The sequence below is a fragment of the Orcinus orca genome, chromosome 6 (genome assembly GCF_937001465.1).
Source record: "Orcinus orca chromosome 6, mOrcOrc1.1, whole genome shotgun sequence".
NCBI lineage: Eukaryota > Metazoa > Chordata > Mammalia > Artiodactyla > Delphinidae > Orcinus > Orcinus orca.
Window position 1 is genome coordinate 33930071 of NC_064564.1, and position 27290 is coordinate 33957360.

The window sequence follows — 27290 nt, forward strand, 5'->3', positions numbered from 1 at the left end:
GGGAGGGGCCGGCGGGACTTTGTTTCTCTGAAGTCCGATTCCCATTCTGGGTTTTTCTCCCTTTGCTGTCTGTTTCTCCCCTAGGTTAGGAGATGTCTTCATCTCAGTGTCCCTGGTATCCTGCAGATGGTGGGATTCGACACTGGGGATGACTCCATGCCCATCTGTGGCCTGCTCTCTCCTGGCCACACCATCTCCCTTGCAGCCCTCTTGGGGTGGGGGCATATCCTGAGTGCCATCTTTGGCTCTGCACAGGCTGTTATGATTCCACTCTTTGGAAAAACCTCCCTGAAGCCTCAAGCTACCCAGAGATGCCACCTTTACCCCCTGTCACCTATTGGCCTGGTGACTCTCCCATGCATGGTAAGACCTTTGGCATCTGAAGGTAGGTCTTTCTCTCCACCTTACGTCCTGCCTCTGTCCTGACTGCCTTTGCTGTCCATGAACCTTAACTCCACTGTCCTCAACTTTCCTTAACCTTCACCCTGTCCATCTGAACACGTTCTCCTCAAACAAGAAATCCCACTGCCTGACTCCCCTACACCTCATCCCCTCACCCCCACTCCTATACATATGCTCTTTGATTCCTGCAGGCCTGTGCCTTCTCCATCACCTCACCTGAGAGGCGCTTCCCGACCCTACTTCATTCGATTCTCATGCCACTAATGACCCTACTTTCCTGCCCCTTGACCTCTACCAGGGCCCACCTGCCAAACCCTGACCCTGGATCAGTCTCACTGTCTGCCTTCTCTGCTCTCACACTTGGGCAATATATTGGTTATCAATTGTTAATAACAAATTACTCCAAAGCTTAATAGCTTAAAATAGCAAACACTTAGTTTCCTTTATTTAGTCTCTGTGGGCTGAGCTGGGTGGCTGTGGTTCAGGGTCTCTCGGGAGGTTGCAGTGAAGATGTTGGCCAGGGTTGCAGTCATCTGAAGGCTTGACTAGGGCCTTAGGGTCTGCTTCCAAGGGCTCCCTGTGGGGCTATTGACAGGAGGCCTCAGCTCCCGCCACAAGGACCTCTCCATAGGGTTGCTTGAGCATCCTCAGGACATGACGGCTGGCTTCCCCCAGAACAAGTGATCCAAGAAGGAGAAAGAGAAAAGGAGAAGCCACAGGTCTTCTGTGACCTAGAATTGGAAGTCACACACTGTCACTGTCACTTCTGCTACATTCTATTCCTTAGAAGCAAGTTGCTAAGTCCAGCCCACCCTCAAAGTTAGGGGAATGAGACTCAATCTTTTGAAGGGAGGAGTGTTGGGAGCGTGTGGACATTTTTAAAAAACCACCACAAATCACTTCATTCCTTTCCTCTCATGACAGCAATCACTCCACTTTCCTGCCCCCTTGACTACAGTCAGAGCCAACTTGTGAAACCTTAACTGGGCTCAATCTTGTCATCCACCTTCTCTTCTGTGCATGGGCAACTGAGCCCTGATGAAGAAAAATCTCACAAATGGGCGATGGGGCTCATGCTGACGCATTTTCTCCAGCCTCACTGGGCTCTTCCTGCTTCTGGTGTGTCTTCACTGCCGCCCTAGGTGACTCTCACTGCTGTTTCTCGGTGGCGCGTCCAAAGTCCGCCTCCCTTCTCCGGACCCTCACACCACACGCTCTCAGCAGGCAGTTGCCACCAGCTTCATTGAGGGCATCAGCTTCCTCCCTCTTTCACAAGTGAACCTGTATCATAAACTGCCTTCCCTCCCTTCTTAGGGGAAAAGGGGCTTCTCTCCCTATTCAAGCTTGACCATTCCTGATCCAATGCCCTATTCCTCCAGCGATCAGCACAGATTCCTCTCAATCTTTCACCTTCCTACTGGGTTCCCCTGCCCCTCTCACCCCCAAACTAAGAACAAACTCATGTTTGTTCCAACCTTCTTTTTTAAAAGGTGAGACAAAATAACAATCCACCCTTGGCCCAGTCTCTCCCCTACCACACAAGACACCCATAGTTGGACGGTCTTCTGTCTCCTCTACTTCACAGTTGAGCTGTGTAGAAAGAGTGGTCTTCACTCTTGGTCTCTTCTTCCACCCTTCCCACCACCACCCACCTCTCAACCCTTGGCAACCTAGCTTTCCCCTCCCTGGCTTCCATGATGCCCTGGGGGCCACCACACAGCCAGCTCCACAGATGATCCTGTCTTGTGTGGCCTCCACGTAGCCCTGGACTCCCTGTCGATATGTCGTTCCCTCTGACACTCTCTCCCCATTCCTGTCTGTCACCTCATTCTCCTCTGGCTCCTCTCTTTCTTCCTAGAATGTTCTTGGTCTCTCTGAGGTATCTCACCAAACTCATGTCACCTTCGCCCTGGCCTTCTGCAGCTGCACTTCTAGCCCCGTCCTTGTTACGGAGAGCACAACTTGCTGCCCAGCAGTCCACGGCCCTGCTCCACCTGGATGTCACATGCGAACCTTAACCTTGACACGTCCGAAGCTAGACTGATCACATTTCCTCCCAAATTTGGCATCTCTGTCCACCTGGTCACTCAAACCAGAACCTGGGAGCCTTCCGTCTTCCCCCCCATATGACCAATCAATTAAGTAATCTTGGGAAACAAACAAAACAATAATAATTACAAAAATGGCTGAGGCCATACTGCCGGGGTTCACAGCTGCCTCGGCCACCTCCTGACCTGCTGGCATGGGGCAAGGCCCGTCACCTCTGTGCCTCTGCTTTCTCCTCAGTAAACTGGGCATAATAACAGTATATACTTCATAGGGATGTTGTGCTGGTTTTCGTGATGAATACACGTAGTGCCAGAGAGTAAGAGCTCAGTAAGGATTGGCTCTGACCACCACTGCTCTTCACCCCAAGGGATAGACATGGCCTAGGAGTGCTACTCAAGGTCTGGTCCACAGACTGGGGCCAGTTTGGGAAATACTTGTCATTGGTTTGCAACGAGATGAGTTCAGAAGTTGAGAGTAAGCGTGTTAAACTCTTTTAAACTGTTTTAACCCTGAAGTGTTCTAAACTGTTATAGGGTCTGATGGATAATTTTATACAGCTTGAATCTAATGATGAGAAATTAGGGCTTCATCTCACACCCATTGGGGCCACTATCAAAAGACCAGAAGAGGGCTTCCCTGGTGGCACAGTGGTTGAGAGTCCGCCTGCCGATGCAGGGGACGCGGATTCATGCCCCGGTCCGGGAAGATCCCACATGTCGCGGAGCGGCTGGGCCCGTGAGCCATGGCTGCTGAGCCTGTGCGTCCGGAGCCTGTGCTCCACAACGGGAGAGGCCACAGCAGTGAGAGGCCTGCGTACCGCAAAAAAACAAAACAAAACAAAAAAAACCCCAGAAGATAACAAGTGCTGGTGAGGATGCGGAGACATTGGAATACTGTGCACTACTGGTGCAGATGTAAAATGGTGCAGCCACTGTGGAAAAGAGTATTGCAGTTAGTAAAAATATTTTTAAAAATTACCATGCAGTTGGCAATTCTACTTCTGGGTATACCCCCCAAAGAATTGAAAGGAAGGATTGAACAGATATTTGTACACCCATATTCATAGTATCATTATTCATTAGCCAAAAGATAGGTGAAACCCAAGTGTCCATTGTAGGATTAAAGGATAAACAAAACGTAGAATATTATTCAAACTTAAAAAGGAAGGAAATTCTGCCACATGCTACAACATGGATGAAATCAGAGGGCATTACACTGGGTAAAACAAGCCAGACACAAAAGGACAAGTACTGTACCATTCCACTTGAATGAGGTACCCAGAGTAGTCCAAAGTAGAAGGGTGGTTGCCATGGGCTGGGGCAAGAGAGAATACAAGGTTGTTTAATGGGTAGTTTCAGTTTTGCAAGACGGAAAAGTTCTGGAGATTGGTTGCATAACAGTGTGACTGTACTTAACACTACTGAACTATATATGATGAAAAATGGTTAGGATGGTAAATTTTATGTTGTGTATATTTGATCCCAATTTAAAAACTGTTTTGATAAAAAATTAGGGCTTATAGTGTGTATATTCTTTTAAAATTTCACTTTCTCTGGTAACATGTTTTATAAAAGTATCTGTCCAAGAAGGATTGGAAACAAAACAAACGGGTCCTCCAGCGCATACTACAGATGCTTCCAGAAGTTCTGCCCTGGGTCAGGCTCTCCACCCTTCCTTACTGGTTTGCCTGCCTGCACTCTCACCCCTCTCCAATCCATTTCTCACCCTGTGGCTACATTCATCTTTCTAAAGGGCAAGTCTAACATCGTGTCCGTCTTGGGCAAAGTTGTTCAGTCGTTTTCTGCTTGCTTTGAGAAACACCTCCAACTCCTCAGCTAAGCACTCCTCTGGGCTCCAGTCTGTGCCCCTGCCCAACCTCACCCATGGATGGATCCGCCAATCCTCTGAACATCCCAGGGGACTCTGCATCTCCTGGTGGGGGCACTGGCTGCTCTTTTGCTTGTAATGCCTTTGCCTCTGTGTCCCATCCACCTAATTCTGGCTTGTCTGTCAAAGGCCATCTTTTCCCAGAAGCCTCCTCTGAAAGTCTAGGAAACCACTAGGAGTATGAGTAGCCGTACGAAAATGAGCTTCCTTGGCATGGACACGAATTTAAGAAGCTGTAAAGTAAGAGGTCAGGCACTTTGATGTGCTATAGGAGGGAAGCTTTAGGCAAGCCACTACTTGACACTCCCCAAATGGTGCCTGGAAGGTCCTCCGCCGCTTGCCATGTGTTTTTGTGTCTCTCACCGTTTCCTCCTCCAGATTCTTTAGCAAATCAGGGGTTCTTCAAAGCCAGCGGGCCCCAGGCAGGTGGATGGTGTCAGACAACAGGGCACTGAGGATGTGAACCTCTGGGGACTCCCAGCCGGGCCCCGCCCTATCCCCCCCCCTGCGCCGCATGGAGAGGGCAGGCAGTGCAGAGTCCCCTGGGCCTGTCAGGCCCCTGAAGGTTGCTGTCTTTCCTTTCAACTTGGGAGAAGAGAGAGAGGCTTCAGGACAGGTTTCTGATGTGCTCCCCAGCGAGTGGGGAGCGGCCCGGGCAGAGCTGGCCGCCACAACCCAGCAGCTGGGCTGTGCGGAGAGCTGGCCCTTCCATGGCTCCTTCCCCCCCGAGGTCCTGCAGTGGCCTTGACCTCCCTGCTCCATCCTGCATGGGGGTTGGGGCTTCCTGCCAGTGCTGTCCCGCACCCTGCCTGGGGCGCCTAGATTCAAACCATGTGCCCAACCCCCCAAATACATTTTTGTAATCTGTCCAAATGATAACTGCAGACAGAAAGGGGCATCTCTTTTATTTTGTGACGGCTACAAGAAGGGGCAGTGTCCTCCCAAGGCCAGCGTTCCTTCCCGGATACCTAGTTCCCAGCCTCTTCCTGTGTGGGATGATTCTTCAAATAGCAAAAAAAAAAAGAGAAAAAGAAAAATTATTATATGAAGACCCAAAGTAGAAATTAGGAATTATCTATGGTTTCCTGTAATCCTCTCAGGTATAATATGTCAGATTCAAACTGGAAACTATGTCTGGGATGAAATCCTACTTGAAACGGTTTTTTGTGGTTCCTAGTAATGACTAGGGACTGGCAGGTTTACACAAACAAAATGAATATTATAATTTTGTGGGTAAGCAAATAAATGACTTTTATAGGATTTAGGCACTTTCCATGGAAGCTTTATCTAAAAAGGCACTTATGCATAAAGGTTGCTTAATAGCCAACTTGTGACCCTTGAGGCCTGGTTCTGTGATTAAACAGGAAGTGGGGGCCGTGCCTCTGCAGGCTTTCTGATTAAATAGGGAAATACAGAATGCTTGATAAGTAGATTCTTGCTTGATTTGTAAGACAGCTGGGAGCCTTGAGACTTTGACCTACATACAAGGGAACTGCCCTTTTCACAGGCCATCAAGTACCTGATGGAGTTTGTGGAGGACAATGACATCTTAGAGGTGGTCAGCATTGTATCTTGGCCACAGAGAAGCTCTCTCTGGCTCTCCATGAGATCTCTGCTGGTTTTAAATTGCTGCAAGGTATAATGGGTTCCCTTCGAGTTTTCATAGCTCCGAAGCATGACATTACTGACATATAAAAAGGCTCCGGGCTTCCCTGGTGGCGCAGTGATTGAGAGTCCGCCTGCCGATGCAGGGGACATGGGTTTGTGCCCTGGTCTGGGAAGATCCCACATGCCGCGGAGCGGCTGGGCCCGTGAGCCATGGCCACTGAGCCTGCGTGTCCGGAGCCTGTGCTCCGCAACGGGAGAGGCCACAGCAGTGAGAGGCCCGCGTACAGCCAAAAAAAAAAGAAAAAGAAAAAAAAGGCTCCGGAAGGATGACTATCAAAGCTGAAGGGCTGTGTTTGTATGAGTACCCAAACAAACCTGCCAGGGAGATATATGGTGAGAGACAAACTTGGAATCTGAGGCAAAGATAAATAAGCCAGTTTCAGCGACAGAGCCCAATTACTGCCGGGGCTCCTAGGAAATGTTCTCTGAGGAGCTGTCACTGGCACAAACCCTCTGAGGAGAGAGAGGCTGTGGAAAAAGAGCCTGAGTGAGATGCTACGTGCAGGTTCCACTTAGCCGGCCTCGCTCGGCCCAGCTCCCGTTGCCCCAAGTGAAGTGGATCTGCTCTTTCCTGGAGGCTCCAGTGGGAGGCATGCTCAGATCTGGGGTCCCCAGCTCTTCCTTGGTGAAGGGAGGTATGTGTAGCGCCGGCCTTGGGGCCCAGGGCATGTGTGGAAGGTTCCCAGTGCGAGATACCCAGGCCCAGCCCGGGAGCTTTGAGGAAGGGGAATGTGGAAGCTGCCAGCCCCTCTCTGCCCCCAGGCGTACACATCCCTTAGCTGTAGGACCCTGGACAGACCTGCATCATGTCAATGACCCGTATTGTGCCACTGATGAGTTGAGGGCCCTGAGATTTCATTTTTCTACCCTTATTTGATTCAAATGTTGTCCAAAGTCAGTTGGATCTTAAAAAATAACTGGTGGAAATGCTGTTTGCTCTTAATGTGGATGGTGGATGGCCAGCCTGCCCTTCCTGGGGTGGGCCTGGGGCAGGGGGCAGGTGGGAGGGCAGTCAGGTCTGCATTGGCCAGGGAAGGCTCTTGTCAGTGCGGAGCTGAACCAGGCAGTGGGTGCCCAGGGATGGAGAGCAAAGAGGGCTCAGGGCTCTACACAATTCCTTTCTATTTGCAAACAGTTATGTAAACACATATGCAAGCTGGTTGCTGCCCTGAGGGTTTGGGCAGGTAGCCATCCCCTGGGTCCTGGTGCCTGGGCACCTCAGCTTTATAGCATTTGGAAGGCAACTTGATTGGAGCAGGCTGTGGACGTTGCTGATGCGGGTACATTATTTTTTGTTGGATTCAAGCCCTCCTTTGCTTGTTGAGAAAATTTGTTCTGGATGAGTATTGGCAACAATACGTCATTCTGGTTATTTTCGATGACTCCAGGCTCCCGTCACAGATCTCTGGGTGCCCTTGGTATACAATCATCTATTCAGCCTCTGGGTCAAGTGTCAGCTCCTTAAGGGGAGAACTTCTCTGGCCAGTCTTCCTAAAAAACAAACAAACAAAAATCAAACAACATAAAATGACCCATCCTGGCCTACTTCATTCATACCACCTTAACTCTATCTGGAAATATTTATTTCTTTGCTTGTTGATTAGACATGAGCTCCATGAGAGCAGAAACCTTGTTTGTATGGTCACTGCTCTATCCTTGGCATCTAAAACTATGCCTGAAATATAGCAGGTGCTTAAAAAAAGTTGTGGAATGAATGAATGTGCTTTGAAATGTACACAGGATTTGTTTTTTATCAGGTCGGTAAGACATGTGGAAATGGCTGCCATTAAAGAAGAGGTATGTACTCACAGATCCCTAGAAACTGGAGGCATAGCAGGGCCATGTGGGGGAGCACCAGGGTCCATCAGGAGGCAGAAAGAGAGGGTAAAGCATGGGCACAAGCCTTCATTGTGACTTTTGTGGGAAGGGATGGATGAGGTAGGGTGAACAGCTGAGCAGTCTCAAGATTGAATAGTCTGAATAATTTCTGTAGCTCTGGGCTATAGGGGTGGTCCCTCCTTGTCTAGTATTTTGTGATTAGGGCAGAGGATATGGCCTCTAGGAGTGTAAAATCCAGATGGAGGAGGTGGTTTGGAGTGTGGGCTCTGGATGGGTTAGTTTGCATATGAAAGATATGCAGGCAAGTTGTTTGCTGCCTGGAGGAATTAGCTAATCCTGGGAGGGGCAGTCCCTCACTGGGTCCCCAAAGCCCTGAGATGTCAAAGTATCATAAAATATAGACAACATGAAACAAGATTAATACAGAATGACTCTTTGACATGCATAGAAATGTAAAAGTTATGGGTACAGATGTTTAGACAAATGTGATAACCAAACACAGAGTGAGCTAAGACAACTGGAGCTATCATATTGGAGCTATCATTCATATTGGTCCTGAAATCAACATGTTCCCTCTAGGTGGTTTTGCCAATGGAATTGTCAGTGGGGAATGATCTTTTCTGACACCATCCCTCCAAAATTTTTTACTGGAGTATAACATACATACAGAGGAATGCATCCATCATAAGGTACAGCTCATGAATGTTCACAAAGTGAGCACACCCAGGAAACCAGCCCTCTTGTACCCTGTTCATTTCCAATGGCAACCACCATCCTGACGTCTAATAGCATTAGTTAGTTTTGCCTGTTTTTGTTTTTTTTTTTCTTTGTGGTACTCGGGCCTCTCACGGTTGTGGCCTCTCCCGTTGCGGAGCACAGGCTCCGGACGCGCAGGCTCAGCGGCCATGGCTCACGGGCCCAGCCGCTCCGCGGCATGTGGGATCCTCCCGGACCGGGGCGCGAACCCGCGTCCCCTGCCTCGGCAGGCGGACTCTCAACCACTGCGCCACCAGGGAAGCCCTTGCCTGTTTTTTACCTTCATGAAAAAGGATTCATATTATGCCTCACTTTTTTGTCTAATTATATTTGTGAAATTCATGAATATTATTGCCCATGTGAAAGACGGTCCATTCTCCTTGCTGTACGGTATCCCATTGTAGGGATACACCACAATTTATTTATCTATTCAAATGTAAGGGGTGTTCGGGAAACTTCCAGTTTGGGACTCTGGCCCCTCCACTGACTTTTTGCCCACTGGTGTGTCAGGCAGCATTTCAGTTTTGACCAACAGAACTTACACTGGACAACTTGGTTCAAAAAGGTGGGTTTATTGGAACCATTCTAAGGAGCTCACAGAACAGAAGGAAGACAGGGAAAAGCCAGGCTTTGAAAAGGATGTGAGTCAGGTCTCCCCCTACTAGGGGGGCATTTTGGTAGGGAGAACTTGTGGATGACCTCTTTAGGTGGAATTGTTAGTTGCCCCACCTGCATAGAACAAAGTTTTCTACCTGCTGTGTGAACACTAGTGGCCTACAGGAATTTTATAGTGTCGCATGGAAAAAAAAAAAAGAAGGCCCTGTGGCTAAGGCAGTTGAAAAAAGTGGTTAAAAAGGTTATGCTTCTCGGGACCTTTAATATAAGAGCGTATATTTTAACTTTCCAGGAGAGCAATAGTTCTCAAACTTGACTTTTTTCATGGCGCATCAACTTCTATCTTAAGGGACACTAGTGTTCCAAGTAAGACAGCTTTGGGATATGTTTATGCAGAGCAGAGTGTGAATGAATGGGGTAGTAGAAAATACAATTCGGGCTGAATTTTTAATGCAAAGAGGGATTTGGGTAAAGTTAGATAAAGTTCTCTAGAAAATAGAGAACTTTGAAAAGTGTTATAATAACAACATTATTTTGTGTGAGTTTTACAGTTTACAGAGTATCTTCAAGTACACTACCCCAGTCAAATCTGAGGTGGGAGTTAGTCCAGATTACAGAATTGATTATTGATGCAATGTGCTCTGAGAAAGCTGAGGGTCGGAGGGACAGAGGAGGACTCAGGCTCATGTGCAAAACTGAATCAAGCCGTCCTCTGACTCTCTTATAGTTGCCAATTTGAGACTGGGTTCTAGATCAGGATTGTAATTTAAGTCATGGGTGTGGGCGAGACCACCTGGGAGAATGTGGAGCAGAAGACCTAAGAGTAAGGCTTGGACAATACCCATGTATAAAGGTCACGTGGATTCTCAGAAAGAACATCTAGTGACATCTCAGGTAAACCAGGAAAATACTGAGATACAGAAGCCAAGGCAAGATAGAGTCTCAGAAGAAGGGACGGGTCAAACGTCTTGATGTTCAGAGAAGTCAGGTGAGATCAAGGCTGGAGGACGACCCTGGGTTTATTGCCACAGTGGCCATGGTCACATGTCAGTACACCACTCAGATCCCCCTGCCAGGGAGGACCTGGCCCAAGGAGTGCAGTTTCTGACAGCCTCTAGCTGTGGTGCCCTAAGGATCTGCCTCAGCATTTGAACAAGGCCTGTTGCTCCAGGGCAGCCCTCAACCAGTGGCTGACCAGAGTGGTAGTGCTAGGGCTCAGACTCCCCGAAGCCCAGTGTCCTTCCTACCCTCTCCCCTTCCTGCCCTCTCTTCTTTACAGGTGCCAGATCCACATCAAAGCGTGGTAGGGGGTTCTCCCTGCCTGCTCCTTCCCCCGCCTCCTTTATCTTTCACAGGTGTTAGCCCCAATGAAGCACCTCTAACCCTACAGGTGTTAGCCCCAGTGAAGCACCTCTAACTCTATCTCAGAGTCTGCTTCTAGAAGTACCTGAATTGACACAGTGCCCGTTGGTAACTTCAGCAAGAGATGTTTAGATAGAATTATGAGTCTGGAAGCCAGACTAGGGTGAATTAATATTGAGTAGAAACTGATAAAATGGAACCAGAGTGTATAAACAATTTTAGGAGGTTTGGATGGTCCAAATGCTTTAGGCCATTCGAGGACAGAAACTTTTTGTAAGTATCCTGTAGTCCTCAGAAGAGGTGAGAACCATATGAAAGAAAATCAAAGTAATAAGGATGAATCATTTTCTCTTTTGTAGGTACATCTTTCTCAAAGCTGTATTTTTTTCTTGATGTCTTCGCATAAAGGACCACCCAAAGAAAAGCAAGTTGATTAACATTGTCTCCTCTTTTCCATTTATTGGAAAGTCTTCAATTCCTCACTTTCTTTACCACCCTTATCAGATGATACAAAAACTGTTCAAAAGCCCTTTAGGATATGAAAGAATCAATAAGGTGCTGAAATCAGCACTTTTCAGAAAAAGATAAACTTAGGGTTTTTTTTTTTCCCCCCGACAGAAGCTAACAAAAGGAAATTCTGGGATGCACTTCAGATAGAGGGAAAAAGGGATGGACGGTCAAAGAAGCAATAAGGATTGATGAACAAAGAAAATAAAAATATGGGCATAAATGTAAACAGAATTACCTGTATCAAATCCAAACAATAATAATGTTCTGTGGGGTTTTTAAAGAGATAAAACATAATAAAAAGAGCACACTATTTGGGAAGGGAGACTCAGAGTTAAAATTATCTAAGGTCCATGGATTTAAGGAGGAAGATAAAACTATTGATTACCCACAGATTTGGTCTGTTTAGTATGCATGCTAAAATGTTTAGGGAAACAAAATAAGGGAAGTAGCGTGTTCAGCTTTTACCCAAGGAGAGATAAAAACAGAAATGATAAAAATACTCCACTGGGGCTTCCCTGGTGGCGCAGTGGCTGAGAGTCCACCTGCTGATGCAGGGGACATGGGTTCGTGCCCCGGTCCGGAAAGATCCCACATGCTGCAGAGCAGCTGGGCCTGTGAGCCATAGCCGCTGAGCCTGTGCGTCCGGAGCCTGTGCTCCGCAACGGGAGAGGCCACAGCAGTAAGAGGCCGGCATATCGCAAAAAAAACCCAAAAAACTCCACTGTTTCCAAGGCTCAGGCAGGTCTCTTTCCTGGAGCGTACACTTGATATATGGACTCCTGGGCCTGAAGGGTGGCCAAGGGGTATGTATTCGGTGGAACTAGAAGTTATATGCAAGAGCTGGGATGTCCACACCACTGCATGTGAGGCCCCTCTCAGTGACTAATGGAGCCATGGGCAGGGAGAGAAGGAGGGTAGGCTGTAGGCTGGAGCCTCCACATGCAATGCTACCCAGGCCCCACAAGTGTTAGGAAAGGAAGGAAAGAAGGAAGGAAGGAAGGAAGGGAGGGAGGAAGGAAGGGAGGAAGGGAGGGAGGGAGGGGGGAAGGGAGGGAGGGAGGGAGGAAGGGAGGGAGGGAGGGAGGGAGGAAGGAAGGGAGGGAGGGAGGGAGGAAGGAAGGGAGGGAGGAAGGCCATCTAAGAGTGGCAACTCTGAATACCACTCATCTTGACCTGGAATGGAACTGCAGGGTCAGCCATTGGTTAAGAGCCACGAGGGCAGAGGAGGGTCAGACACTGCTGACTCTGACTCCTAAGTGCAGGAGTATGAAATCCAGGCTCTCTGGCCTCAGGTTAGGATGCCTGTGGGTACTACTTAGCCTCCAGAGTCCCCAGCAAATTCAGACTGAAGCTACATCCACTGGATGCAGCCTGAAATCACATCCTTGCTTGGCTTCCTCCCTCTTCCCCCTCCCCTGGTGGCACTTCTTTAATACATCACATGCAGACCAAACCTTGTCCCAGACCCACTTCTGGGGAACTGGACCTAGGCTGAGGAATCTCATGAGCAAAAGCATGGTGTGTGTGTGGTGTGTGTGTGTGGTGTGTGTGGTGTGTGTACGTGCTGTGTGTGTGTGGTGTATGGTAGTATAGTATATATATGTGTGTGGCGTGTGAAGTGGGAGGAGATGGGCTTGGGGCAAAGTCAGCCCATCTGACACTGTTTGTTTCAAGGGTATTCTATATTCTCTCCATTCGATGCCCCAGAAGAGGTGACTGGGGAGAACTGTCCCACGTTCCCCCATTGCTACGTCCCTTCCCCTGCTCGTGATTCCTGCTCCCAGTCTCCCTTCTCTTTGCCCTTTTCCCCTGTGCCAGTTATTAAGCTCCCAAGCCACCCAACTCTGCTCTGCTCTGTCCTGTGGGACCATCATAGGACTCTGACCCTCCCCTCTGTCAGTGGCGCCGTTGGCTCTGCCAATAGGGGGCACTAGAGGGAGACTGCAGAGCTGCAGCCAGAAGCAGACCATGCTCCTTTCCTTGTTTTCAATTAAAAAAAATATTTTTTGGACATCTTTATTGGGGTATAATTGCTTTACAATGGTGTGTTAGTTTCTGCTTTATAAACATGTGAATCAGCTATACAAATACATATATCTCCATATCGCCTCCCTCTTGCATCTCCCTTCCACCCTCCCTATCCCACCCCTCTAGGTGTTCACAAATCGCCAAGCTGATCTCCCTGTGCTATGCGGCTGCTTCCCACTAGCTATCTATTTTACATTCGGTAGTGTATATATGTCCATGCCACTCTCTCACTACATCCCAGCTTCCCCTTCCCCCTCCCAATATCCTCAAGTCCATTCTCTACATCTGCATCTTTATTCCTGTCCTGCCCCTAGGTTCTTCAGAACCTTTTTTTTTTTTTAGATTCCATATATATGTGTCAGCATACAGTATTTGTTTCTCTTTCTGACTTTCTTCACTCTGTATAACAGACTCTAGGTCCATCCACCTCACTACAAATAACTCAATTTCATTTCTTTTTATGGCTAAGTAATATTCCATTGTATATGTGCCACATCTTTATCCATTCATCTGTTGATGGACACTTAGGTTGCTTCCATGTCCTGACTCTTGTAAGTAGAGCTGCAATGAACATCATGGTACATGACTCTTTTTGCACTATGGTTTTCTCAGGGTATATGCCCAGTAGTGGGATTGCTGGGTAGTATGGTAGTTCTAGTTTTAGGTTTTTAAGGAACCTCCATACTGTTCTCCATAGTGGCTGTATCAGTTTACATTCCCACCAACAGTGCAAGAGGCTTCTCTTTTCTCCACACCCTCTCCAGCATTTATTGTTTGTAGATTTTTTGATGATGGCCAATCCAACGGGTGTGAGATGATACCTCATTGTAGTTTTGATTTGCATTTCTCTGAAAATTAGTGATGTTGAGCACCCTTTCATGTTTTTGTTGGCAGTCTGTATATCTTCTCTGGAGAAACGTCTATTTAGCTCTTCTGCCCCTTTTTGGTTTGGGTTGTTTGTTTTTTGGATATTGAGCTGCATGAGCTGCTTGTAAATTTTGGAGATTAATCCCTCGTCAGTTGCTTCATTTGCAAATATTTTCTCCCATTCTGAGGGTTATCTTTTCATCTTGTTTATGGTTTTCTTTGCTGTGCAAAAGCTTTTAACTTTCATTAGGTCCCATTTGTTTATTTTTGTTTTTATTTCCATTTCTCTAGGAGGTGGGTCAAAAAGGATCTTGCTGTGATTTATGTCATAGAGTGTTCTGCCTATGTCTTCCTCTTAGAGTTTTACAGTGTCTGGCCTTACATTTAGGTCTGTAATCCATTTTGAGTTTATTTTTGTGTATGGTGTTAGGGAGTGTTCTAATTTAATTCTTTTACATGTAGCTGTCCAGTTTTCCTAGCACCATTTATTGAAGAAGCTGGCTTTTCTCCATTGTATATTCTTGCCTCCTTTATCAAACATACCATGTGTGCATGGGTTTATCTCTGGGCTTTCTGTCCTGTTCCAGTGATCTGTATTTCTGTTTTTGTGCCAGTACAATAGTGTCTTGATTACCGTAGCTTTGTAGTATAGTCTGCAGTCTGGGAGCCTGATTCCTCCAGCTCTGTTGTTCTTACTCAGGATTGCTTTGGCTATTCGGAGTCTTTTGTGTTTCCATACACATTGTAAAATGTTTTTGTTCTAGTTCTGTGAAAAATGCCATTGGTAGTTTGATAGGGATTGCACTGAATCTGTAGATTGCTTTGGGGAGTATAGTCATTTTCACAATGTTGATTCTTCCAATGCAAGAACATGGTATATCTCTCCATCTGTTTGTGTCAACTTTGATTTCTTTCATCAGTGTCTTATAGTTTTCTGCATACAGGTCTTTTGTCTCCTTGTGTAGGTTTATTCCTAGGTATTTTATTTTTTTTGTTGCAGTGGTAAATGGGAGTGCTTCCTTAATATCTCTTTCAGATTTTTCAGCATTAGTGTATAGGAATGGAAGAGTGCATTAATTTTGTATCCTGCTACTTTACCAAATTCATTGATTAGCTCTAGTAGTTTTCTGGTAGCATCTTTAGGATTCTCTATGTATAGTATCATGTCATCTGCAATCAGTGACAGCTTTACTTCTTCTTGTCTGATTTGGATTCCTTTCATTTCCTTTTCTTCTCTGATTGCTGTGGCTAAAACTTCCAAAACTATGTTGAATTATAGTGGTGAGAGTGGACAACCTTTTCTTGTTCCTGATCTTAGAGGAAATGGTTTCATTTTTTCACCATTGAGAATGATGTTGGTTGTGGGTTTGTCATTTATGGCCTTTATTATGTTGAGGTAAGTTCCCTCTATGCCTACTTTCTGGAGAGTTTTTATCATAAATGGTTGTTGAATTTTGTCAAAAGCTTCTCCTGCCTCTATTGAGATGATCATATGGTTTTTCTCCTTCAGTTTGTTAATATGGTTTATCACATTGATCGATTTGCGTATATTGAAGAATCCTTGCATTCGTGGGATAAACCCCACTTGATCATGGTGTATGATCCTTTTAATGTGCTGTTGGATTCTGTTTGCTAGTATTTTGTTGAGGATTTTTGCATCTATGTTCATCAGTGATATTGGCCTGTAGTTTTCTTTCCTTGCAACATCTTTGTCTGGTTTTGGTATCAGGGTGATGGTGGCCTTGTAGAATGAGTTTGGGAGTGTTCCTCCCTCTGCTCTATTTTGTAAGATTTTGAGAAGGATAGGTGTTAGTGCTTCTCTAACTGTTTGATAGAATTCGCCTGTGAAGCCATCTGGTCCTGGGTTTTTGTTTGTTGGAAGATTTTTAATCACAGTCTCTATTTCAGTGCTTGTGATTGGTCTGTTGATATTTTCTATTTCTTCCTGGTTCAGTCTCGGTAGTTTGTGCTTTTCTAAGAATTTGTCCATTTCTTCCAGGTTGTCCATTTTATTGGCATATAGTTGCTTGTAGTAATCTCTCATGATCCTTTGTATTTCTGCAGTGTCAGTTGTTACTTCTACTTTTTCATTTCTTTTTTTTTTATATAAATTTATTTATTTTTGGCTGTGTTGGGTCTTCGTTTCTGTGCGAGGGCTTTCTCTAGTTGTGGCAAGTGGGGACCACTCTTCATCGCGTTTCGCGGGGCTCTCACTGTCGCAGCCTCTCTTGTTGTGGAGCATGGGCTCCTGACGCGCAGGCTCGGTAGTTGTGGCTACGGGCTTAGTTGCTCCACGGCACGTGGGATCTTCCCAGACCAGGGCTCGAACCTGTGTCCCCTGCATTGGTAGGCAGATTCTCAACCACTGCACCACCAGGGAAGCCCCTCTTTTTTCATTTCTAATTCTATTGATTTCAATCTTCTCCCTTTTTTTCTTGATGAGTGTGGCTAATGGTTTACCATTTTTTTAATCTTCTCAAAGAACCAGCTTTTAGTTTTATTGATCTTTGTTATTGTTTCCTTCATTTGTTTTTCTGATCTGATCTTTATGATTTCTTTCCTTCTGCTAACTTTGGGGTTTTTTCGTTCTTCTTTCTGTAATTGCTTTAGGTGTAAGGTTAGGTTGTTTATTTGAGATGTTTCTTGTTTTTTGAGGTAGGATTTTATTGCTATAAACTTCCCTCTTAGAACTGCTTTTGCTGCATTCCATAGGTTTTGGGTTGTCATGTTTTCATTGTCATTTGTTTCTAGGTATTTTTTGATTTCCTCTTTGATTTCTTCAGTGATTTCCTGGTTATTTACTAGTGTATTACATAATAGTTCAAGTATTACATAATAGTTCAGTTCACAGAAATAAAAAGCAGAGATTCACTTGAGCAAATGGTAATCAGATGGTCCCTGTTTACCATCTTGAGTGTCTGCCCATCTTACCTAGGTCATAGAAAGGCCAGTGGGGAGGAATCACCCCTAAGTCCTAGACAGGAAATGGGGGCTAGGGACTGTTGTGGTGCCAGTGTGGGTCCTGGAAAGGGAGCAGGTGCTGTGGGTCATTCCATCCCTGATAGGAAGGTCAGGGCTTTCTGCAGTGGTGGAGAAACTGACTGGGGGCCGCATGGGGTGTGGGGGAGGACTGCCTGACTCCAAATTGCCTCTGCTACTCATAAGCTGTGTGATCTTCTGTGCCTCAGTTTCTTCCTTCATAATAATAGATAATAATAATAGATAACAATACTTAATAATACCTATCCGGAAGGGTTGTTGGGCAGTCAAATGAGAATATCCACTTGAAGTGTTTAACAAATGACATAGTAAGCACTCAATAAATGTGAGCCGAAGTCCTCAGAACATTTATTCCCCAGCCCAAGCACCCTTAGCCTGCTTAACAGAGGAAATACGCGGTTTACCACCACCGGGGTCCCCTTGTGCTTCAACAGGCTCTTGGAAGCAGTGTGAAAAATGGATTAGGGAGGGAGGAGGAGCGAGACTAGGAATCCAGGGAGAAGTCTGCAGGCATCCAGATGGGAGGTGGAGGGGTGGGACCTCGGGCTCTTGGCAGTTTGAGTCGTTATTTTGGAGAAATAATCTCTGGGACTTGATAACAGGCTGGGAAAGGACCCTTGGCCAAGCACCAGGCTTGGATGGCGGGAGGAAGGTGGAAGGTAGGGAGGGCAGGTGCAGGGACGATTTTGGGCGGGGGTGTGCGACACGTGCGGTTTGGGACAAGCAGCAGGCCCAGAGGAGGCGGGGAGTGCAGGGATGGAGTTAGGGCAGGAGGTGGAGTATTTTTGCACGTTGGGGGCCTGCTTCCTGGAGCAGCTGGCTCTGGCCTAGGTGCTGTGCAAGTAGGTGCTAGGCCCGATTTCCTCCCCGGACCTTCGGCTTCGCAGCTGTCGGGTGTCCGGACGAGCTGCCCAGGGGCACTCGCAGGTACCGAGCTTGGGACCCGCCAGGAGGAGTTCCATCTAGCCGCTGGCTTCCTTCCTCCCTCCCTCCGCACCTCACCGTCCTCAGTCAGAGCTCCTATTCCGCCCACCTCCCTGGCGCCTCCGCCCTCCTGCTTCGCTTGACCTCAGTTATACGCGCTGGGGATCAATCCGAGGCTGATTTTTCAGCCGGCCGCCAGCCAGACCGCAGAAACCGTCGCCCTTCACACCCGGTGGCCGCGCGCCCTCCGCGGCCAGGGCGGGACGCGCGCGGGCGTTGGGGAGGGGCCCCTCTCGGCTGGATCCCCCAGCCCCGGCGCGGCCGGCAGAGGGTCTAGCCTTTCACTGCCCGCAGAGTGCTGACCCCGCCGACCAGAGCGGTGTCTGCGTGCTGGGCGATCGCGGGCTGCGAGCAGCTGTGGCGTGTGCGCGCGGGGGGAATTCACGCCGCCGCCAGCCCACATCCCTCGCCTCTCTCTGTCCCCGGCGGGGTCGCAAGCTCCCGCCTGGTCCCCCAGACCAGGGTTGGGGATTATCAAGCGCTCCCTGCACCCGAAGCTCGAGGGTAAGCAGGACCCCACAAAGGGCCGCCCCTCCGCCTTCCTTGCCTCACTTTTCGCGGTGGACGAGACCCCGGGGCGCGGTGGAGATCGGCCACCCATCGTTTCCTACGCACAGAGGGGCTCGGGGACTTTCCTGAGGCTTGCGGCTAGAGGAAGATCACGCGCCCTCGTGGCGCAAGTCCCTGCAGTTTGCTTTCATGTTTTCCATCAATACAGTCGGAGCGTAATTTAATTAGCTTTCCTTCTTTTTTCCCCCCAAAGGAGAAAATAAACCTGATTCGGAGAAACAGATTGCCTCCCCTGCTTGGGGCCGGTGAATCCCCTCTCCAGTTTTGTGGCACTGCAGCGGGGGTTTCCAGCGACGATCCTCAGCGGCGGCGGGTGGCCTTCTGGAAACTCGCTGAGGAAAATTCACATGAGCTTTACTTGAAGCAATTTCTACATACACTGTCTAATAATTGCCTGCCGGGCGGGATGGGAAGGCGGAGCCGGGAGTAAGGTGGATTCCCCGACAGCGCTCCTGGGAAAGGGAGTGCAGGGCCGGGGAAAAGCGGGGGCGAGGGGCAAAGCAGAGTGCGCGCTCGAGTTTGGGTCCGCGGTCCTACCCCGCACCGCAAGCCACAGCGCGGCTCCACGTGCCCGACACCGTCCCACAGAATAACAGGCGAGGGAGGAAAAGCCAATCAGCCTCCCGTTGCCCAGAGACGGAAATCTGCGAGGGGCTGCCAGTCCCCCGACACTCAGGACTTGCAGTCATTGACACCCGAGCTCTCAGTCTCCCCCTCCGCCCTTTTCCCCCCCGCCCCTCTTACATATTTTGGAGATTAGGTTAGTCATCAGAGCATTTTTATGTTTGGCAGTCCAAAGCTCCAACTTCTCTACTAGGCCCACGTTCCTGCTCATTTAGGGTTTTAAAGGCCAAGGGAGGAAGTGATGTTCTGGCCTTCCCATTCTTTCAGGTCTGGCCACCAACCCATCTCCAAATCATGCTTCACTCAGAGAGCACCCGTCATTTGTGCCTGGGTTCCTTAGTGGCTCTTGTTCTCTTACCCACATACTTTCCTAGGGGACACTCCAATCTTCCTGAGACCTGGTCGTCCTCCCCAACATCCCCCAGCACACTGCTGTGCCCTAGGGTGTCTTTTAGGACTATAGGAGCTGTTATGCCTTTCAGGGCAATGTGGCAGCTCTGGGCCATTTCAGGTGGTGAATGGCACCTCTGCAAGGGCCCCACTAACTGGTTGGTTTTCCCTTTTCATGGGAGGTCAGTGAATTGCTGCCTCTGGGGTTGACTTGCCCGGTGATAGGGCCTCTGCAGTGTCCCAAATATGACATTCAGAGCTCCTTTGCTGATGGCATTTCCCAATATGTGAAGCCAGAGGGTGAGGTATCTACTAAATAGGGAAATTGGGGAGTTAAGAGGTCTGAGATGCGGGTTTGATGTAGTGTTTGAGGAAAGTGGGGAAAGCTGATTGAGGAGGGGAAGCTATTAGGTTGCTGGGCAGGGCATTGTGGGCTCCACTGATAACTGGTGAGCAGGATACTTGGGGGCAGGGAGGGGTGGGTAAGGACTGACCTGGAAAAAACCTGGGGTTTTGCCAGGAAGTGCTGAAGGGAGGCCACTCAGGGCATTGCCACTGGGTCAGGAAGGCGGTGAGTACTGGCTGAGACAGTGAGACAGAGTTGACTGTTGGAAGCATAGTGAGGATGCTGGCAGATGGGCAGGGCAGGCAGACTCTGATCATGTAACATCAGAAGTTCCTGTGACCACATGTTGACATTTATGTTTTGAAAAATTAAGATATTTTGTTGTTTTTATCAATACTTTTATAATGGCTTTAGGAAAGAAGAAAATATATATGAATTAGCTATTATGAGGTTTCTTTTGAAGTCCATCTTTCAGTCCAGAGGCATGCCTCACTTTACAAAAAATAAAGAAAAACCCAAAGTTAAAAGATATGGGGAGGGGGACAAAAACTCATATTTGACAAGAGGACTCACTGGAGTTTCCTTAGAGATGTATAGGAAATTCCAAGATTTCCTATACATCCAAGATGCACACTTTCCCCCTTGCTTAAATATATAAACAATATAAATTGAGTTTCAGTTATTTCTTTCAATGAGAGGAAGGGGCCCAAAAAGACATCTGTAGAAAGAGGCATTCTTTTTTTTTTTGCGGTACGCGGGCCTCTCACTGTTGTGGCCTCTCCTGTTACAGAGCACAGGCTCCGGACGCGCAGGCTCAGCGGCCATGGCTCACAGGCCCAGCCGCTCCGCGGCATGTGGGATCTTCCCGGACCGGGGCACGAACCCACGTCCCCTGCCATCGGCAGGCAGACTCCCAACCACTGCGCCACCAGGGAAGCCCTAAAGAGGCATTCTTGATTTTTAACTATGAGAGAAAGCAGTACAAAACCAAGAATGTCCATTGGGCATTATCCATGTCAGTGACATAAGGGTATCATGCTCATAGAAATAAGATTGGTCTTAAATTTGGAAATTTAGGGGATAAATATTACCACAAAAATTGTTAAACTACAGTAAAAATAAATAAAGTACTTTTGGTAAAGTTTAATCAGAGAAACAATTCTGTGTGGGGGTATTTTTATGGAAACATAACAACCACTTTGGGGCCTAAAAAAAATACAGGATGGCTCCAGTGTGAGTTCAGTTGAATGTCCACTGGCTTCACGTGGGTTGGGGGCTCACTGGAGAGGTCAAGTGAGTCCTGTCCAGCAACAAAGTCTCAGACAGAACATTAACATATCAGAATTATTGTGAAACTTTAAAAATAAAAATGGGTATCTATGCTGAATTCTAGACCTTCTGAACTAGAATCTTCTGGGGAGGGACCTGGGCACCTGTGTGTGGAAAAGCCTCTGCAGGTAGTTCTGACTTGCCACTTCAGGGCTGGGGACCACACAGACTTAGACTTCTGAAGGGAAGGTCAGTCTGAGTCTCTCCCCCTAGGGGCAGAGAGTAAACACCCAAGTGGCTGTTTTCATACTTAATACTCTGCAAGATCCTGTGAGGCAACGGTGTTCTTTCCACCTGCCACAAACACCACATGGAGCCAGCACTGGGGGAGGTGTGGAGACAGGGCAGTGCATGGGGCTGTCACCCAGGGCAAATGCAGTGTCACCAGTGCCAAGACCTGTTCCTCAGCTTGCGAACCTTCCCTTTAAGGCCCTCTAGAAGCGCTGGGTGGAGGATGCTTTGCAAAAGAAGGTGGTGACAGAACTGGGAAACAAGATCACATCAGTGATGATTAAATGAGAATTAGGTGAGGAGCCTAAAAAGTGCTCTGCACTCTGGGCTCTTTGAAGGCAGATGCATCTTATAGGATCTTATAGGTTTACTGACATCCTTGGTGGGTTCTAGACCCACTGTTAACTGGGTTTATGACATAGTGACCGTGGAGCTCTATTGCCTCATATGTGAAAAATGACCTTTGAGGCCGACAGTGAACCCATTCTTTTCGATCTTATAGACTAGTAAATGTCAAAACTTGGGAACTGACATATGGTTGTCAATTTTTGTTTCAAGTAAGGACAATGAAATAGGCGAAAAACTATGATATGCTATCATTTCATAAAAGATGACTATTTTATATCATAAAGGAAGGATAACTTCAGAATCTTAAAACTGCACATTCAACTTTAAAAACAACCCTATACTGTCCTTGGCTTTCTCATTTTCTATGGATGAAAAGTTTATCACCAACTCATCTCTGCAAACTAAGGCTCTTTCACCTTGAACACTTAGGGGCAGCTGCACTGCTTGCAGATAATGTTAATTTACTCAGAGAAGTGGTTTCAGGGCTTAGAAGGGAACTCTGAAGAGTTCAAGTGCAACGGTCTCACAGAATCTTGCCTCAGTTTCCAATATTGATAATTATGTTTTGAGTGCTAGCAGCCAGAAACTCTATTGTTGCTTTGAAGAGGAGTAAAAAATACAGATTGTGGCAAATAGAATCATGGAAACTTGAAGTTGGAAGAGTTTTTAGCAATGATCTCATCCCTGTCGTTTTCAAACTAATGTTCCATGGAGCCACAGTGGTGTGCTTGAATCAACAGACCTCCATTTTAATTGTTATAAATAATTGAGCCTCTAATTATGGTAGAGTTCGTTTGCTTAAAAAAATGAACACTAATGATCCAGTCCATCTCAAATTTAAAGGGGAAACTGATGCTGAAAGAAACCCTGGGATTTGCCTGTGGTCACCTTCTTAGTCGGGAGAACTTGGTGGCATGACACTAGTGGAGTGGGGAAGGAAGGATTCTTATTACAGTGTCTGTTCTCACATTCATCAATAGTTGAACCAAATCTTCCCACTGTTCCACTGCAAGGAAGGTCAACCCTTACAGTTACCCTTCTGGAACATTCTGACTGGCTCCTTTCTATACTGAACCTCATACTCTGCTTGGCAAACCATTCCTACATGATAATTATGACAAACATTTCACTGACATCTGTTGGAAACTAATTTTTAAACTCCAGATCTGTACTTCTGCTCCCATTTTGACCAGCACTGAGAAAAATCTAAAATTAAACAGGATTTAATTACATTTGAAGAGTATAGAGCTAATATTTGTATGAACATCATTTTATGTTTCTAAGGTCATGTGTATGTAAAAAAATTAAAAGGTACTTCATTTTATGAAAGATACACTTTGATTAAAATGACTGAACCCTACTGTCTGATGAAGATGCATCTACTTTCTTTCTGAGCTCCTCGTACAGCTGACCCCACGGCAGTCTAACAACATTTATATGTCAAGTCTATCACACACTGCACAGCACATTCATTTTGTAGCAAGATCCTGGTGGTGAAATGTAGCATCTAATAAGTCTGGACACAATTCAGCTGCGAGCAGCCAAAAAAAAAAAAAAAGACTAAGTCTATATAACCTAAAACAGAATTTTTGAACTGTGGTTCCCAGTCATTAGTGGGTCATGAAATCAACTTAGTGGGTTATGAAAGCATTAAAAAACATACATACACAAGAGCCAAAAGTGCAATAGAAGAGAAAATACCAAAATATGTTGCATGACTTAAGGGTAAATATTATTTCATAAACATTTTATTTCATTCATATATATGTATTAACACATATACTGGGTCATGAAATAATATATATTTCACAGCTCTCAACACTGCCCTAGAGAAAAACATACTTGGCCATTCAGTCCCTTAAGAAAAGATTTTCTTTCTTTTTTTCCCCATTTCTGAGCAACGGCTCCACACTGCAATGGCTGGATAGTCCAAAGGCCCCCTCCCCTCAATACAGTAACAATTCACAGTGATCTCTGAGCACCACCATTTCCTGGTTCACTGCTATTTTCTGGACATTTCCTCCCATCACAGCCCTGCCGGTTCAACTGAGGGAAAGTTGCCACAGTGTGTCTGCGTGTGGGTCAGTAGAAGCCTCAGGTCCTGCTACCATGTGCCAGGCATGATGCCAGGGGCTTTACAGACCCGACTCTTTATACATATGGTTTCCTTTGTTTTACTGGTAGCAGTGCCTCACCTGTACATCTCGAGCTCCTAGCACAGCACCCATAGGGGCTGAGTGAATGTTTCCAAATAAGTGAATTCAACAACAAGCACATTCCATTGGTTATAAACTATATAAGTTAAGTTCAGCAAAATATAAGAGTTTTAAATAAAATCAAATGTTTTCTCATTGACCCCTACTTAAAAAAGTGCAAAAGTACTATACAAAGCTTTATATAGTTGTACAAAAAGGTGACGCATTGGTGTTCTGTGGCTAATGATAATAATTGTATTACTTCAGCATCATATATCATAAAGTTATACAACTTACTCCTTTGATTTTGAGCAGTTTAAAAGCTTACTATTTTAATATACATCATGTATTCAGGACTAGTTATTACTTTTGTATAAATCATTTCTTAATAGTAGTACATGATACTGAGGGAAAATAAAACAGTTAATAATTTTCCAAATGGTAGTAAGGAAGAAACTCATTAATATACATTTGATTTGGGGGCTGAGCATAATTTGGCCTATGACTTAATGGAATCTAGGAGAGTGAAACAAACCTTTTTTAAACTGGAAGGATGCGCATGTGGATCAAGTTCAAGCCCTTCATCTTTCATATTAGGAAACGGCTGCACACCAGCCAAAATGACTTATCTAAGGTCACATAATTATACAGTAAGAGAGATACCCCAGGTCTCCTGATAACAAACCCAGAATATTTTCCATTTCATAGAAGAGGTTTATACTATAATACAATCATATTTTTTTAAAAGATCAAATCAGCTATCAAGGAAAACCAATACATGATAACATTTTAGACTTAAAAAGAAAGCCCTAGAGCAAGAGTTTATTAAAAATATATGTTTACAACTGTGTAACATAATTAGTGTGGAATACAGTAAACATTGATGGCAGAAGTTCATTGGTTGTGGTAATTTATTTGTGTGTTTATGTATTACTCTTGGGTATTAGTTGTGCTTTCATCTGTATCACTGGAGTTAAATTTTTTCCACAAAAATTTCTCATTTGATTTCCAAAGAGGAGCTTCAAGACCCTCTTTCCTTTTGGAGGATGCAGCAGAAGGCACTTTTTCACACAGAGTCTCTATTACTGCCAAGTCGGTGAGTTTACTAAGACTCTCGTCATTCTGTTCATTCAAGATGTCCCAGAAATCTTTTGGTCTCTGTTTTGCTTTCTCCATGGGCCCGGAAAGAACTTTCTTTGGCAGTCGTGTGGGACTGTTCCCGTGACTTTTAAAGAGGTCATCAAGAATAGAGGTGTCACCAAGTAAGCTTACCACAGAAGTGTTTTCTAACACTGGATTTTCTATCTTTTTGTTTTCCACTTTGAAAAAGGGTCCATTTCTTGAAACACCCAATCCTGTGAGATCCTGTCGGTTTTTCATGGTATTTTCCAACTTTTCCAACTCATACGCTCCAGACTTACTGTTCAGGAAACAGGATGCTACAGTATCTTTGGATGCTTGGCTGTTTTTCCCATTGTTCGTCTCTTGGGTAGAGCTTACAGGTAATTTCTTAGTTTCCACATCATTACAAAGCACCTCTTCTCTATGGAAACTGTGATTTCGAAACTTAATTGATTTTTCTTTATATCTTTTTGGGCTGCAAATTTGAGACAATTTTTTGGTACAATTTTTAAATGACAAAGTTACAGAATCTGACACCCTTTCTTTTATAAGAGACTCTCTTTTTTCAGACAGATTCCTGACTCTCTCTCCTTCCTCATTGGCAGATTTAATGAATTCTGAAGGGGAATCCACAAAAAATTCTTTTACCTCTGGATAGTGAGAAGCGTAAAAGTCTCTTAGCATTTTCTGTCGTTCTTCTGATGTGGCATTAGTTATATGTTTAGCAAATTCCTTTACAGAAGACAACTTAAAATAAGAAGCCATTTCTTCAAATTGTTTTCTGAAGATTTAACGAACAAAACCAGTGGTTATTTTTATTACATTTTATTTTTAAAGAGCTTGTCTTCAGTGTTATGCTATGTAGCAACAAAGCAATGCAATAGTATTCCTTTAGCATATATTAGCTTAATTCCATAATGAACATGCATTTTGCACTTAGGAGAATGTGATCTCTTTCCTTACACTACTGAAAAAAATATTCTAGCTCATGAAATTACCAGCTTTTTAAGTTATTCTGACTTATACTATCAGGTATTTCCTGGGAATTGTGTGATCCCAGCATGCTGCTACTCCAGTCAGCCAATTTATGACTTACATGAGAATCATAATTTATATAATCTGTATTTGGAAATCTATATTGCATTCAAGATCCATGAAATAAAACTGTCAAAGAAGGGTCTTAATAAATAGAAAAGAGAAAATGCTGAAAAATTAAGACAGGAATTTTTTTCATCTATCTCTTCTCCTTCCACAAGTATTGATAAAATATAGAAATTTCACACAACTTTTTGATGAGCCTAAAGGAAAGTTCTAAACTGATGAACCTAGATTCTTTTTCAGTATTGATCTGACTTCAGTATAGATAGCTACACTATAGTAAGATGCTATTTGAAGAAATGCGTTTCAGTCTTAGTATAAGATATTAATAAAAGCTGTTATATGCATATGTGAGGAAATGAGCCTTCTGAAACCCTGCTAAGATGGAAGTGGAAAGGTTGTTTAGGACCCCTGGGCACTAGACTCTGCTCCTTTCCCTAGGTGAGGGTTCTATGGACTGAACTGTATCCTCCCCCCAAATTCATAAGTTGAAGCCCTAAACCCCAGTGTGACTGTATTTGGAGATGGGGCCTTTGGGAGGTAATTAAGGTTAAAAGAGGTCATAAAAAATCACCAGAGAGCTCTCTCTGCCATGAAAGGACACAGTGAGAAGGTGGCCATCTGCACGCCAGGGAGAGAGCTCTCACCAGGAACCAAATCAGCTGGTACCCTGATCTTGGACTTCCCAGGCTCCAGTACTGTGAGAAGTAAATTTCTGTCTTTTAAGCCGCAGTCTGTGGTATTCTGTTACAGCAGCCTGAGTAGACTAAGATGGGCTAAGAGGGTATTGGTTTGCTGATGCTGAGTTTAGGCCATGAGTCAGGAGAGCCCAATGCTTATAAATGTTCTTTTAAACAAAAGCCACAGATAGTGCTGCAGCATATGATTAAAAGTCCCCAAATTGTAGAATTATATCTATTTTTATATATTTCCTTACAACATTCATTTATCCACTCAACAAATATTTATAGAGCCCTCTTATTTGCTAGGCACTGTAAAAGAAACTATACAACAGTGAACAAACCCCAGTTCCCTGTCTTCAAGGAGTTTATAGTCTAGTTGGGGGAGAC

The 27290-nt window shown here is 45.6% G+C and overlaps 1 protein-coding gene across 3 annotated transcripts in view; it reads right to left on the reverse strand.

The window, feature by feature from the left end:
* Positions 1–5235: 5235 nt before the first annotated feature.
* Positions 5236–27290, reverse strand: part of ERCC6L2 (ERCC excision repair 6 like 2) — a 154350-nt gene continuing 132295 nt past the window's right edge. For 2 of the 3 annotated variants that reach the window (XM_033411420.2, XM_004283032.4), the window contains exon 19: positions 23514–25903. In XM_033411420.2, the coding sequence (XP_033267311.1) occupies positions 24931–25903 (973 nt within the window). In that variant the 3' untranslated portion in view covers positions 23514–24930. Of the gene's footprint in view, positions 7498–23513; positions 25904–27290 lie in introns of those variants that run through there. The other variant, XM_033411421.2, reaches the window with a different exon arrangement.